At 46.7% G+C, this 16,904-nt stretch overlaps 1 protein-coding gene across 1 annotated transcript; it reads right to left on the reverse strand.

Moving 5' to 3' along the window:
- Positions 1 to 3,875: 3,875 nt before the first annotated feature.
- LOC144946641 (uncharacterized) lies at positions 3,876 to 16,448 on the reverse strand. Its single transcript, XM_078875687.1, has 5 exons — positions 15,793 to 16,448; positions 10,837 to 10,932; positions 10,217 to 10,322; positions 8,281 to 8,361; positions 3,876 to 6,659 (listed from the first exon to the last, which is right to left on the reverse strand). Exons 1-4 carry the CDS (start codon positions 16,172 to 16,174, stop codon positions 8,304 to 8,306), a joined length of 642 nt encoding a protein of 213 aa, XP_078731813.1. The 5' UTR covers positions 16,175 to 16,448; the 3' UTR covers positions 3,876 to 6,659; positions 8,281 to 8,303.
- Between the last annotated feature and the right edge of the window lie 456 nt (positions 16,449 to 16,904).

A 16,904-nucleotide genomic window follows, 5' to 3' on the forward strand; every position in this document is an offset into this window, starting at 1 on the left:
GCCAAACCATCTCTCTGCCGCCGTGAGGCCGTTGCGGCTGCTAAAAACGAGCCGACACCTTGCACGGGCCACACTTGATCTTACGGTCGAACATGTTTCCGCCGAACATACTTGCAGGTTCATTTGCGACAGCGGGAGTGACGGGGTAGGGTGGGAAACCCTGACGAAATTAGCAACAACTTACAATCGCCCCCGTTTTCACAAGAAAATATAGAGGGCTCGATTAAAGATGTTGAGAGCACATGGAAAGGTCAGCAGTTTGTGTTTTTTAAATGCACATTTTAACTGCAGCCTATCGATGACACCTTAAGAGCCTAGAGCAGGAATGGGGGTGGCACAAACGAGGCTTTTAAATGGACCTGGGTGAAAATTATCCACATCCAAAGGTGAGGGCCAGGTGGCTCAGAGGTCAGAGCGCTGCGATAAAAACCGGGTACGATTCAATTGAACCGAGTTGATGGTTCTCGTTCCCGATCACTAAACGGCTGGACACACACCCAATGACAAAAAAAAAACCCATCGTAGTAAATTTCGTTCTGCTGCACTTAAATTTGACTAAATTTCATCCGTGAGAATTCACGAAAAAAATATCTGCGAGCCTTCATGCGAGGAGCATTTCCTCTCCGTAGCGGTAAGGGTGTGAAAGTTCTGCCCTCTAACTGTGCAGACCAGAGGTCACGTTAAAAGGACCGTGGTGTCCATTTGCACGGGGCCGTTCTCGTACACACTTTGGGTTTTGCGCTGCTCTGCCATAGTTCAAGGAGCACAACTGAATAATGTGTAAGCAATTTTTCTTCTGCTTCTTCATATAAATGTCTGAAGACAGCAAAGACCCACACGAGGAGCTTAGTTTAGTTCCTGGAAAAGGAAGTTGCGTATCAAAGTCATGTTTAACGGGACCATTTAAACCACCTTGGCTGCAATAATCGACGCGGTTGGCCTGCGTTCCTGGCCGAGTGCAACGCGCGATATGAGTGGAGGGTTTGCGATCATTTACATTTCTGTTTTTTTGTTTGCTTACGTTTTTATTCGCGACTCAACGCGAGCCCGGTACAATACGCCGATCGCCAAATGGAGGGCCGGGAGGTCGGTGGGAACAGAAACCCCGCGAACAACCCTATGTCGGCACGACAGGACGCCTTGCGAAGGCGGAAAATTGGGCTCGCTGCGATCATTTAAGTCTCAAAAATAAAATCGGCCACCACCACATGGCAAGTGAAAGTGCACACATCTTCCTTGTACTGCCTCCTCAACACAAGCTGAAAATAAAACATTCTGAATCCTAATTATAATCGTAGTGGTGGAGGCCTCTTCACCCACAACACCAAAAATACAGGCGATGTTTCTAAATATATCGACGAATATTTTTGAGCCAAATTTAAAGACAACTGAGTGGACAAGCAGGTGTTAGTCACGTACAAGGTGGATGATCGAGTGGGTGAAAGGTACATGCAGGCAATTTTTGCATTATGCAATAACACAGCTGTACGTTCCACACTCCACATTACCCAAATGTCACATTAATACAACGGTTTGATGTACACATTTCACTTGATTTCACTGCTCAGTGGCTACCACACGTGACGCCCCACTGAGGATATTTGACTCGTTCCACGCAACCACCCGCAAATTGAATTAGCTGACAATGTCGCATTTCTCCCGCCAATAAGGTCACGGGCATCACACATTGGTAATCATAGGTCATGAGGTACACGTGGGTCACACGATAGGGGCAGCTACCAGGGTCAGGTGGTACACTGGGGATACAGGTGAAGGGCAGCACAAGTCACGTGTTAGGACAACGGGGGGGGGGGGGGTTAATATGAAAGACGTTCACCGTTTCGCGCACTTTCAGGTGCTTCCGATATTAGGAAGCTATGCGCTTTTACATCATCTAGATCAGGGGTCGGCAACCAAAATAAGAAGAAGAGCCATTTCTTTCCAATTCGGTACAAAATTCAGTATTTGAAGAGCCGCAATGCATCTGAGTACATACTGTACATACGTACATATCGTCAAGAAGCAGCCCGTAAAGAGCCATATGCGGCTCCGGAGCCGTAGGTTGCCGACCCCTGATCTAGATCGAAAACTCATTTCTTTAGAGCAGCTTTTTGTTTCTAGTTTGTCGTTCTTCCCTCCGCATCTCCGATTATCACGGTTGGCTACGTATGGTACAAAAACACATTCCTGCGTTGGGAGCTGGTAGGAACCTGGTTCCAGCAGAACCACCTGGTGGAACCAGGTGGTTCTTACCAGTATAAGTTCAACATACACACACCAGGGGTCACATGGTGACGACAGCTACCAGATGCCACATGGTACACCAGGACGACATGGAAGGGGACTGCACCAGGGTAATTGGGAGGCAATTATTGCATCGTTTAGGAAATGCGTGGCAGTGCAAGGCGATTATTGATCCTGCAGGCGGCTTGTGTTTTAGAGCTGAGCGCTATCGATTCTCTGGGCCTTCCGGCCGGAAGGGATGTCCCACTGCAGTCCTCACGATATCGCCCAAACAAACCGACAAACACGGCAGGATACACAGGGCCTGGCAAATGCCACTTTAAATCACACCACCACAAAACAGTATCAGACAACCCAAACATCGCACGACTCTTATACGACACAATGTACTTTTGGTGTAATAAGAAAATAGAGCCCGTTTAACACGTCGGCTTTTGCGACCAATATCATCCATAATCCAGGCGTTTTCTTCGGTTAGATCCCTCCCCCCCCTCCTTTGCGCACAAGTATTGTCATGGCATCTACGCCTCTATTTAAGGAACGAAACGGGTGGACTTCTCCACAAATCTGGCTGTCGCCTGATGAAGCTAGTTGTAAATACTGGCGAAACGTCGTACTCGGATTGTAAATATTGTGGCTTGGCTCTCCAACACACCGGTTAGTGCTGTACTAGTGCCGAATTGGCCACATTCTGTTTACGTGACAACCCTTAGCTGTGTCGGGTGGTGGCGGGTTTAAAGACACATTTATATATTTACGCGATCTAATCCAAAAAAACCTGCATTAAAGAGCCTGTAAACACAAAAGACAGACCCACCCAGCACCACGCCCGACCACCTTTGTCTCCCCAGTGGCGATGTTTACCCACCGCACCAGGTACTCATGAGGCCGAGTCAACCTAGGGGAGGCCCAGGACCGGTTCAGATAATCGTCACCGACGTTTGCCGTGAGCGGGAATCGAACTCGGGACGCCGGGTTCGTAGAGCAGTGCGCTAACCGCTACACTACCACTCCCCACACACACACAAGTGTGCGATTCAAAACGTCAGCACGCAAGCGGACCGGTGCACGGTCTGGTTACGCAACCAAAATGATTCATCCAGCGGTGTAATTGCGATTGCATGTGGCAGCGGTTCACTCTCTGAAGGAGCCCATTCAAACCGTTGTCATTTTTACGACATTTCAAACCAGACACGCCAAGTTGCCTCTTGCGCGAGCGATACACCCACTGTGCGACGGCTTTTATGGAAGAGGGGCGGACAAGAGCACAATGCACACAAGCATCACGTGCAAACTATGAATTCTCACAGACGAAGAGACACTTAGCTCACACGCCGTATGGAAATGGCCAGAGGATTGACGGCACCTCTATTGCCGGAAGATGCTTTTGTGCAATTCATTGAGAGATTTTTTTCCCCACGACAAAGCATAATTCACACAGGCACTGAACACATGTCTCATGCAACTGCCCCTTGGTTCGCTTGAAATAAAAATTACATTTACCGCATCACGTTCGAGACTCAACCATTCAGCACCAAGACGAAAACATAATCAGAAAACACACACAAAAACAGAGTTGGAAGCTAACAATCCCAGAGGCACAAAAGAAAAAAAAGACACTTGCCACCATGAATGTATAATGCATTTTTGCTATATTTATTGACATGTACAAAATGATGGGGCCACCAAATTTCAAAGACACACAGACTGCCTTAACCAGGCATCACACAGACTCGGCCAGACGTTCGACTATATACACTCACACTACAAATTTTCCATGAAACTCCACGGTTACATGCAATAGATCTTGTTTATATTTCGACAGCCTACATTTGCGTTTAATTAGTTTAAATCTGGGTTTCTGGTCATGAAAATTAATGTGTCAATTGCATTTCCTACAAAACACAAGTTGAAAGTTTTAAAAAGACACACCTGCCCTACTGCCTTAAATTGTAACTACACTTTTTAAAATATATATGTGTGTGTATATTTGCAATATAAAAAAGGTACGTGATAATATTTTGGAAACGCCAGCTATTCAGGTGGAGGGGATTTAATGAAAATACGCCTGAACAACCACGCCACTTTCTCCGCCAACAATAACAACAACAACAAACCCATGTAACCTTTGTTTGCGTGAAAAGTTTTCTTACAAACTGCCTCGAGTCCACATACACAAACACCACTTTCCGTTTGTAGGGGGGGGGGGGATTCTGTTAAAGACGCACAAGACCACAGGACTACCCAGTGCTAGGCGAGGACTCAATAGGCCGACACGTTTTTTTTTTCTCTGTACAAAAATCACGCAGAAGGCCCCCGGCGTGAGGGCCAACGCATCCGTCCGTGTTTCCCCGATTACGTTTTTTTTTCCTACTTACGGCTTAAATAATACAATGGCTACACGTACATACAACGCGACCCCGCCGCCGCACACGCTCGGATAACGTTGCATTTGCGTCTCTGTAAACGTTAAATTATGGGGGGGAATTTTTTTTTGTTAAGAAGGTTAGTGGTAAAGTGTGCAAATCGATCCCTGGCACCAACGCCCCCCTCCCCCCTCTTCTCAGTGTTTTAGAAACAACTTCCAAAGTGACGTCAAGTTTTTTTGTTTGTCTGTTCTAGGTTTAGATTCAAATTATTTAATCGACGTATTTCATTGTACTGTGATGCAAAAGGTTGATAAACTGTGCAAATGCCCACCATTCTACAGAGCACCTATTCCTAGCAGTATAGGGCATATGCATCCTACTGCAGGTGGCTTTAACGTGTCAATTTGAAATGTAAAACATAAAGGCCTCTTATTTTTCTTACAAAGCATTAACGGAGGTAGTTCTACGACCGCCAGACCTGTCGGACCATGCGTAAAGAGCAATGCTTACACGACTGCGACGCAGAATTCACCTACAAGCAACACTCCCGTCTCGTCTCCAAGCAAACACAAAAGTTTAGAAACCAAAAATGTTAATGTTACAGGCTGGAAAAAAACGATAAACATTCTGTTCACGTGAAATAAAATTTGTTCCTGTGTGGCAGATATTTCAAGGTCAAACGCGGCAAAAATTTCAAGCATCTAAATAGGAGTGTGTTATCAATTCGATTGCGTTTTAATTAAATAGAGAGAGAAAAAACCCTCACTGGGAATTTTTACAGTGCGAATTAGCCCACGGAGCAACGCGACACTTTAAAAGGCACAGCCCCATGTAACTGAGTGCACTTTCCTTCTGTAATGTGGCAATTTTATTTCTGTAAATGCTCTCAAAAAAAATGTGTTAGGAAATATATATATTTTTTTCCGGTTCATTATATATTGGATGGTGCAACGTATGTATTTATTCTTCACACATGGAAGGGTAAATGGAGATAAATCATCCCCCGAATTACAGTTTTGGCCTGATTCCTGCATGGTTGTTTCTTCTCCGGCGTGCAATGGACAAGGATATTTAAGCGAAGCCACATCATTGTTGAAGAAAATGTGAAACCAAAAGTTAAAAACACCACCAGCTTCAGGAAATGTTTAGAAAATATCCAAGGGATGGAAATGACGTTCGGGAAAAAATGCATTCGCGACGACGTTGTTTGGTTCAACAGCTCTTTACCTTGATAGATCAAAGCACAAACTTGAAATGAATTTACTTACTTATAGTTTATAATTGTTTTGCCTCAATCCCTTATATTCTGATTATGGTCAGGAAATCTTGACACCGACTATAAATTCAGCTTCTGTATCTACAACGGGCGTCATACTTTCAAAGACTGGAAACAGATTCCCGCTTCAAAAACAACATACTTTACATTTTAAAGTTCAAAAATTTGGCCACAAGGACACCTCGGACAGCTTTTACATTTTCTGCCATTTCACTAAATATTTCGATAACGGACAATTGTCTCCACATGACACGACAGGAACGCGACCGGGGCTTGCTCGCTAGCACACACGCTGACGGGAGCACCCATCCTATATGTCGGTTGCTCATCACACTGCCTCTCGATAAAATCGGGCCCGTATCGGTATGAAAGCTCGATGGATAATAAATTACAGGGGGCAGTTCAGTATATGTCGCTGTCAGTGATGCACCAGCAACAGCCATACGGGGCAAATAGAGCACGTGTCATTTCCAACCGCAACATGGGACACATGGGGACTGGGGGGGGGGGTTTAAGGTAGTCGTGGTTTTGATTGGGGAGAAGTGGAGGGATTGGGGGGGGGGTCTGCCACCCGCCTTCGTGCTCCCCGCCTCGACCCCGCCGCAGAGAGCGGGCGGCAGGGCGGAGGTAAAGTGCGCGGTTAAGGCTCAAGTCGTGATGGAGGGTGGGTGGGGGAGCAAAATACTCAGAAAAAAATCAAAAGCCTCTCGTTTGATTGCTCTCAGGTCGCTCTCCCCGCGGCACGTGGGCTGGTGGTGATCAGGCCGCCACTGCACAGCAAAGCAGAGGTATGAGGTCACCATCGGGGGAGGGGGGGTCAAGACAATCACAGAGACAACTGCCCTCCTAGTATACACAAGCACATCTCGCTGCTGTTACAATAACGTGGATGAAGATTGGGGGTGAAACCAGTGAAGTGGGCGTATGTTGGCATTCCTCATTTTCTCGACAGACACGTGCTTTCAGTTTTAACCATGCTGCCACAAGCCCATGACGTTCAAGTTCAGAAGCACGCCCACATAACTTGCGTGTTTTAAATTATTTAAAGTGGAGGACAAAAAAGTTAAATAAAACTAAACGTAGGCATGGCTACTTTACACAACACAAAGTGTTAGTTTTGGCTCTGTTGCTACGTCTTTCACATGGTAATTATTAGAATTTTACCAGTACTTTTCTTTGGCACTCTCTTGACACACGGAAAAAAAAGTTCACATGCCATCTTCCTGCAGTGTTTGTAAATAATTTAAATAGCCAACAGTTTTGCTCTATTTATCGAGACTGTCAGTGCAGGTTTAAAGTGAGAGAGAATTGTGGCTAATAAACACTCATTGCAACGCACACCACTGACTCCAAGGGATAACAATCACAGAATATCCAACAGCGTTATGCATTCTGCACACATTCGCCGAGCAGATTTAACCCCATTATCAACAAAAACGTACGGGTTCAAAAAACCAGCTGAGCAACGTAACACGAAAGCATCGCCCACCATAGAAAACAAGCACCATGAGAATTAAAATGTATTCACCTGACATTCAACTATAAGCACCAACGTGCATTAACAGCTGCACAGCTGTAAACATCCAACTTATTAGGGGCCTTAGCATGACTTGCAACGACTTTACTTGAACATAAGGTGACATACGAGTTATCTGAGATGGACACACAACACACCTCTCCCCCCCCCCCCGCCCACACTCCTCAAAATGACCGGTCAGAATATGCCAATTCGGTAAGTTACCCGAGAAGCCTGGGTTACAACATCCCCCATGATCGAAAAGATCATGCCAATATGGCAATCATGCCAAGGCCGCCTTGCTCGATGTACTAAATTTACCAAGACTCAATTGCACATGTGCAATGGGACTTCCATCGGTCTAATAAGAAGACAAAAAACTAGAGCACAGGCCCAATGATGGCATGAGACAAAAATATAATTTGCCGTGAATTCGTCAAAACTAAAAATCAACACAGCCATTTGTCAATTCACTGCTGACTAAAGCCCCCGTGCGCCACCCCCCCACCAAACCAACACTGTCTGCCATTGAAGTTGTTCAAGCATAACTCAGTGCAGGTTTGGTGAACCTGGGTTTCTCCAGGACCGGCTGGAATATGACTTTGCCACTGATGCTAGCTGCAGGTGGGAATCGAACTTGTAGCGTCTCCGGGATTCGTAGCGCAATATTCGACAATACACTGCACCACCTGTTGAGCCCGTCAATTCATTTTGAGGCCACGTTTTCACTCAATTCGCTTCCAAGGGCCCCCCCCCCCTCCCCTGGGACCTGGAACTCTACCTGGGGCTGAAAGGTGCCTGTTCAAACGGGCCCAGTCATTATTAATAAAAACGCCGGTTCACTTTAACAAAAAAAAAGCAGCCGCATGTTTTACCTTTCTGGGCGGGTCTAGTCATGTTAGTCAGGCGGGTGCTCAGGACAGGAGCGGTTCACTTTAAACCACGAGTCAATACATCTGCAAGGAACACAGGTGAAGGTCCAAGGTCAGTCACAAGTTGATACACAGCACCGATAGTATTGAGTCACAAGAAAATCCATGTGTGTAGCGCTCAGTGTAGCTGTTTCTACATGCCTGCAATAAATTTACGTAAAAGGTATGCAGACTTTTTGTCAACCAACCAACTTCTGGACAGGGGGGGGGGGGGGGGGCTCCCCATACAGTGCAGGCCACGGGAAGTTTTTGACCTTACTTCACCACACTGGTCTGCGAGCTTCGGTGAATGCGGCGAACGTAGATGAGGGAGCAAAGTAGAGTACAACAATAGATTTTTCTGCACTTTATTCTGCTGCCCACCACGTAGCCCAAGGGAGGGGGAGCCTAAAACACCTGTGTTATGCACAGGTGTTTTAGGCTACTAGCAAAAAAGTCATATTTGTAGATGCTCATCCCCAAGCTAAAAATGCTCTGATAGTGGCAGTCTTTGTACTGTTCGTCTTTTTGCGTTCTCTGGTCTCACACTGGTAGTGAGAGTAGGCCCTAAAGAAGGCTGCCGTCTCTGGTGCAGCCGAATCGGTTTCAAACACAATGCATATCTTATCAGAGCATGTTTGTTTGCATGTTCACCACAAGTACGTGTGGTTAATGCAGACTTGATTCCTTGCAAAAGGTTTATATTTGATGTTTGAACAAATAATAAAGTGGCAACTTTTTTCAAAATTTTCTTGCTGTGGATTTCACACCTGATGATGATTGCTTGTGTTGCAGTCGAAACGTCGTGAGAATTTGTATTGTTTTATATGTGTATTATTTTATTATTTCCCTTCTACGTGACTTTACCGAAAGAACCAAGAATATGAATCCCTGCAGTCACGAAAGCTTTAAATCAAAATCTTAACACCTGTTTTATTGCCAGAAAGGGTAAAACCTATTCTTGTTTTTTTCATACCTAAGTTATGCGTGGTGATCGCCCATCCAATCACTATCTAAGTTGAACTCTTCTTAAGACTCCTGAGATCGGATGGGATCAGCTGCATTCCTGGTCTACTTGTGTATTTACAAATGTAATTAGCATTTTAAATAGATTGCCAACGCTCATTAGTACAATACCCACAAGGGTGTGGCATGGGTGAATCCTGTGCTCAAAAAATACTAATCCTTTGCACGGAATATTATTGTTCAGAAACATGCAAGCATCTTATCACATATGCCTGAACATATACATAAAATTTAAATGAACCAGCAACTTCAAAAGGCAACTTGGAAAATATTTATGAAAGATTAATGTGCTTCCAAGGGTGTCTATCACATCCAAGCTGGAGGTGGTGTCACTTTTTAGGTTGGTGTGGATACATTTCACTTTACATGTCTACCACGCTCTCCTCCGCCATGTGACTCGTGAAACATAATTCCTTAAGACAGTCGTGTAAATAAGTAAGCGGGATAATATGCTGAAGTCAGAGTTTGCAAGGAGACAAAAGTTAAGCTGGTTTAATGTTTACCTTTTTTTTTAGTTTGCAGTTGACAAATTAGCAAATCATAACCATGAACGTGTCAAGGACGACAGCAAGGCTGTGGCAACACAGAACGTCACAGCTGTTTGCTACTTTATGGTGAAACGGCCACCTCCAGTAACATTTTGGCCAAAAAACGCAAACGTCGGTTTCCTTTTAAGCACTGCACTACAAATTTAAAAAAAAAATTGTTTTTTTCCATTGTACCTTCAAAATAAATTAACAGACCGCTATTGAGGCACCACAAGAGCCAATTCACGTTATATTGTCATGACAACAGCAATTGCGCATGATTAGCGGCGTGAACGAGTGTCGAGTGTGCCGTGACACGGAAAACGCACCACAGCGCCGTTACTCACCCCTTATGATAAATACAGAGGCAGGGCAGCCGCGCAATTGTGTCTCCTTGATCCATCTCATCCAGGCAGATGGCACATTCGCCAGCGTCTTTCGTCAGTACGTCCTCTACGCCACCCAGACACAGGTAACCCCCACCCCCATAAACACCAGATGTCGTTCCCACACACAATCGAGGAATTGGGTATTGTGACAAATGCGTCGAATCAAATCTTAAGGCTCTTGATGCGTGCAGGAAATTGCACGAAAAGAGAATTTTGGTTTCGTGAAAATAAGCCTGGAGATTACAATGGGTTAGAGAATAAGTCTGTAACAGATCATTTTGAGAGTTAAGAAAAGTAAGTAGGGGGCTTGGACAGAACATGTCGCTAAAAGGTATGATGACCTGTGGGCGAGAATAACTCCATGCGTAGCAGCCAAAGGAACGTAACGCATCCGAGAGGACGTCCAACAAGTGGACAAGAGTTACGATTTAATCTCTTGTGCAGGTGGCTAGTAGGATTAGTGACATGACAGGATCGCGACGGATGGCGATTGCTCAGCGAGACCTTCGTCCGGCAGTGGTGATGACGAAAAAAGTACCGGAGTACAAACCAATCGCAGGCGGTGGAGGAGGCCTCACCGTTGTAGGAGACGCGAGGCTTGGTGAGACACATTACCAGGTGAACCTCCACCTCATCGGACGGCACGAACTTGGAGCAGATAGGGCACTTGAGCCCTGCGTGGGTTCAGGGATGGGGGTGAGGGACGCATGCAGGCGAGACGGGTCGAGTCAAATCAGGGTGTCGGAGAGCAAGGTAGGTGGTGGGGGTGGGAGAGTGTGAAGATAGGCACAAACTAACGCAAACAGTTTAAATGTAATTCTACGAATGACACTTAACACTGTAACTGCAATTAGTATAAGGCAAAGAGGTTATCACGCTGCACTATGAAGCCGACGGCACGAATGATTCCTGGCCATGGCTGTGAGGGCAGTTCCACAATTTCGGAAGTATGTTTCAGATACTTTAAAGAAAATTAGTACTGTACAATGATAAATTGTTTATTTTTTGCTGGGGCCAAGCTATCACTCAATTAGGACTATTATTCAGATACAAATAAGTTGTCCACCTTTTTAATAAAAGGAGAAATGCTCTTAAAATACCGAGGTGTGAGATGTACTTCGACAAAATAACTTTTTCATGCCTGTTGCCATGATGTTTATGCATGGCAAACCAATGACTTATTCCATAAACAGGCCACATTTTCTAAAACTAGAGATAAATTACCGTCAAAATTACACCATATTATGAGGATGATTTTTTTATTATTCTAATTAGTGAGGTTGTCTAATCAGTGGAAAGTGATATCTGAACCAATCTTAAATCCTCCTCTTTCACCAACAGCAGTAACTAGCATTGTGAATGCGGTCAACAAACAATCTCAAAAAGTGTGCTGAGTGAACGCAGTGGGACTGAGATAAAGGGCTATACAATTATTTGTATTATACTTAATTTCAATTTGCCTAACAGTTACTTATGCAGTCAAGAGCCAGTCTAGACACCCCACAACACAAACCAAATAAACACGACCAGCATGTTTAAATAGTTAACCATTTACTGTACTTTCTAATCACATTAGCCCCTTTGAGTAGTCAAACAGACCCTGAAAGCAAAGTTTGCATGACTAACTTTTCACTAAAAGACATGAAACAGTGAGCTAAAGCTTCCCATCAGTATTTTCTCTGCGCTGGAATGGATTTTTAATACATTGTGTCAACTTCAATTTAAGCTCAGTGTTTGCACAAAGCTGGTTCCACTTTGTCAGGTAATCCACTTTGTTAAACCCGTTACAGTAAAAGCAATGGCAGCAAACCATAGCCTGACGGTACCCGAGGTGAAATATGAAAGGGGGAAGAATGGCCTCCACACGGAAGGAGCTCCTTAGATCCCCTCTAGTATTTCCCCTACTCTTCCATATTGTTGAGACACCTTGGAACAGGTGGGAATTATTCACTTTGCTCCACCACACACGAACCAGCCGATCAACCTAATGTGGTGTGTGCCATATAGAACGATGGAATGACAGAGAACAGGGGGGGGGGGGCATTACAAAAATACCCCCGTGGTTTTAACTGCTGCGTTTGGGGGAAAAAACAGCGACCGGTGAGTTGCAAGTAAAGTGTGGTAACTGTTACACCACACAAGCCATAAGGAAATATTAATTCTATAAGGAAGTATAAACCCCTCCTGCCTGGAATGGCGAGCACGAGTGGTGAAACAAGGGAATGCCTTCAATGTCTGCTGACTTGGGATGCCAAAGCACAAATGAGTGCTGCTGCTCTGAGCAATGTGCCCTTCCGTAGGTTTGAACAAAGTACGCTACGAAATAAAAAAAAACATAAATTGTAGCACTTTCTCAATTCCCCTTATTGGTGAGAGCCACCCTAGGCCTGGCCTGTTGAGGTCACTGTTTGGACACAGTAATGTAGTTGCTGATGTCAATCAAGATACTCTTATATTGCACTGTCCCCCCACTTGAAACAAGTCCTAGTTAAGACAAACACTGACAATGTATAACTGAAAGCAGGACACAATTCTACCTTCTTCAGATAAGAAAAAGTAAATTCCTCTATCAAGGAAGCCTATATCACCAAATCGCCCGGAATGTGCCCAATCTTAAGATCTCAGAAACTATGTAGAAGGGTTGAGCCTGGACAATGTGGGTGACCACAGTGCACACAACAGGTATTATAGGCGGCTGCAATGCTACCTTGTGAGCCGCAGCGTACAGACAAATACATTGTTGTGCTGTACGTCTATGCTCCCCTCTCTTGGCCCACCAACATTGACGAGCGTAACGCAACGGTCAATGAAACAACTCGAAAGCCCCACGGCGCACACAGAAGGCCCTCATTCAGCGGCACCTACTCTCTGTGGAGCTCCTTGCCCCTCGAGGTCAGGGCTCCAAAGAGACACTTACAAAATCTTAAAATCTCGACTAAAAACGTATGCGTTTAAAATGTCTCTCTCTCTCTCTACAGTTATTTTCAAACGTCTTTCTCGCTTCTTCTCTACTTGGTTGCTGATAAACTATGTTCCGCCTTTTCATGCATAGCGCCCTGAGAAGGACTGTTTGAGTGCGATTTCGTTCGTTTTCCCAGGCCGCTTGTCCTGGTGAGGGTGGCGGCGGCAGCGTGTTAAGTAGTGGCGGTCCAGACCTCCCTTTTCCTGGCGACAGACTCTAACTCTTCCTGGGGAATTCCCAGGGGTTCCCAGGCCAAGCCATGCGACAGAGTCCCGCCAGCGTGTCCTGGGCGCTTTATACATTTAAATCATTATTATTACATTTTATCCAGAAAGGCATTCACCAATTCTTGAGACTTTTTTTAACAAGAGGGTGGTGGTTGGTGCTGCTGATGCACTGGGGGGGATATTTAATGGCCAATTCCCCCCCCCCCCCTGATTGTATTTAACCCCATCAGTTTGTGTTGCTTCAATAAAAAGATAAATCCTTGGGCCCTGGCCACGTGGGGTTGGTAATGAGCTCATGAGGCAGGCCCCGAGGATGAGCCTCCCCAATCCATCCCTCTGTATTAAGCGGCTTCCACGTGAGTTTAAACAAACAGCCAATTCAAGAGGCCAGAAACAAAGACATACTCGCAACATTCGTCAATAACACAGCCCTCCCTCTAGTTTGCCTGTTGCTTTTCCAAATGGCCCCGCGAAATAAGACCAATGCTATGTAAGGAATATATATACTGGATATATACAGGGTGCTTATTAAAAAAATGTTTATACTTAGATGGGACTATCGTTTTTTAATGGAAAAAGAACGGATAATACACCGTAACATAACGAATGTATGTTAATAGCTTGAATAAAAATATGAGTCTCCACTTGTTCACCATCGTTGTCAACGCTTGCCTGGAATCTTCTCCAGGTGGTCCCCCAGAGCCCGGAGGGTACACGTCTTGTGGTATTGTTGCAAATTCTCACAAATGTTAACAAAATGTTCAAGCATCCATCCTCTTCACAGGTGACAAAGAAAATATCCAGATTTTTTTTTATTGCTACTTAACGTCCCAAGGATCTAAGCACCCAAATCAGAATAAGCAGCAGGCAGTACCGGAAGTGCGTTGGTTTCGCAGGCAAGCTACTGTACAGATTCTCTATAAGTATACATCTGTGGAAGTATTCAATAGTAATTACATTAAAAAAACTCTCGCCACTACGATGGGCCATTGCCCGAAACGTCGCCTACTATCTCTCTTCCGTTAATGTTTTCTGACGCGTGTGTTGTTTTGTCATCTGCTCACCGCCGTGCCAACCCAGCACCAGCATATTTTTTCCCCGTTTAATTTTAACCGCACAGCAGTTACCCAATGCCACTTAAAATCCTTACACGTTGCCCTTGTCGTCTGCTAAAGCTGTCCGTACGTTGGTTCAACTCCTAGCCATGTACAACTATTTACATCATCACGAGACGGTGCTCGTGGGGGGGGGGGGGGTTCAGCGAGTGGCATCGTCCTGTGGCGTAGTGGACTTAGGTTAGGTAAGGTCAACCATGCCATGCCCACCGCTCACTTGACCATTTGGTGGAAAGCGACCTAATTCATGAAACAAAGAGACACGTGGGCTGACGAACACAGGACCGGAGCGGGATTCCCCACCACTAACGCCAAAAGTCAGCGGGTTTAAACAACCAAACGACACGCATCCCCGGCTGTTTATGACGGCGCACCGAAGATCGTCGTGGAAATTCCACGTTCCCGTGGCGGGGATGTGAGGACACGCGGCCGCGTTACAGTTAATTATTGCGAGCAGAGACAAAGAAAAACACGTGATGGGTGTGTGGGGGGTGGTTTGAGATAGGGCATGGGAAAGGAGAGCAGAGGTTGAGAGAGTGCGCAAGAAGGTAGGGAAAGAGGCAGAAACATATTGAAACGAGAGTGGGGACAGGTGAGAGATGGGAGATAAAAGAATGAGATGGAAGCGAATACAGGCGAGGCGAGCGAGAGGAAATAAAATTGAGCAGGTGAGCTGGGAGACAAAGGAGAACGAACAAGAGGTTTGAGGGATGATGGATACAGGTTAGAGGAAAGACGAAGACAGAAATGATTGAGAGTAAAGACAGACTGAAGATGTTAAGAGGCGGAATGGATGGTGTGGGTAAGAGATACACGTGGGGAGAGAATTCGGCGAGAGACGAAAGAGACAGCCAGAGGTTGCGAAGAGACACGGGGGAAAGGGAGACATTCTCGTGGCGATGGGGTGAAGACGACCACGATGTGTGAGGCGAAGACAAAGGCGGCAGGCTCTAGCTACTGAGGTGTGTGTGGGGTGTGTGGTGTGGGTGTGTGTGGTGTGTGTGTGGTGTGTGTGGGTGTGTGTGTGGTGTATGTGTGTGGTATGTGTGTGGTGTGTGTGTGTGGTGTGTGTGTGGTGTAAAGTGTGTGTGGTGTAAGGTGTGTGTGGTGTAAGGTGTGTGTGGTGTAAGGTGTGTGTGTGGGGTGTGTGTGTGTTGTGTGTGTGGTGTGTGTTGTGCGGTGTGTGTGTGCGGTGTGTGTGTGTTCCGCGTGTGTTCCGCGTGTAATCACCGCCGAAGAGATGCGGGGCGAAGCGCACGGGCAGGGAGCGCGGTATCCCCGCCAGGCCCAGGATGCCTCCCGCCGCTGACGCCGCCCCTGAGGCCGGCGCGTCGCCCTCGTCGGGGCTGCTCCCCTCCGAGTCGCCCGAGCCGCGAGACGAGGCCGGCGAACGTCTCCCGGGGACTCCCCCCAGGGCCCGCTCCCTCTCGCGCTCCCGCTCCCTCAGCCCCGCGGACCCGCGACTCGAGGCGGCGACGCCCGCTCGGTACGAGGCGGAGGCCGCGGCCGCTGCCGCCGTCGTGGGGGTCGCGGGCCCCGAACCTCGGGCTCCAGGGCCCTCAGCGCCGGCGAACGGACCCGCCTCGGCGTCCGAGCTCTGGTTGGCCCCCATTACTCCCCGTGTGTGTGTTTGTGTCTGTATATAGAAACTCGCGGTGCCTGTGATTGTCTTCTCTCTCTCCGGCTCGGTGTCGCTGTCTCGTCCCCCACCGCGGTGGGACCCACACCCCCCCCCCCTCACCAAAGGGCCTCCGTGCACCACCACAACCACCACAACCACCACGACCACCACGAGCTCAGAGTCAAACGCGGCCCTCCAGCGCCGCCGCCGCCGCCATGTCGCGCCGTGCGCGCAGCGACGCGACCCGTGCGACGTCACCGCAGCAACAGCCGTAAACGGAATGACGTCACGCGGGTCTCGGCGCGTGTGCTTGTTTGGGATTCTGTGCGCGGTGACGTCATCGGCGTGTGTTTGGTATTCTGTGCGCGGTGACGTCAGCGGCGCATGTTTGCTTGGGATTCTGTGCACGGTGACGTCATAGGCGCGTGTGTTTGCTTGGGATTCTGTGCGCGGTGACGTCATCGGCGCGTGTGTTTGTTTGGTATTCTGTGCGTGGGGACGTCATCGGCGCGTGTGTTTGTCTTGATACAGTAAATTTAGCTGTGACGGTCCCACCTGATGACGGAGACTTGTGTTGAATCCGAAACGCCGTGATTTATTATTTATTTCTATTATTATTTCTATTATTTTTATTATTTATTTTAAATTTTACCTACGTGACTTTACCGAAAAAACCTAAGAGTATGAATCCTTGCTGTCACGAAAGCTTCAAATCTAGAAT

This window comes from Lampetra fluviatilis, chromosome 42 (assembly GCF_964198595.1).
Source record: "Lampetra fluviatilis chromosome 42, kcLamFluv1.1, whole genome shotgun sequence".
Lineage (NCBI taxonomy): Eukaryota > Metazoa > Chordata > Hyperoartia > Petromyzontiformes > Petromyzontidae > Lampetra > Lampetra fluviatilis.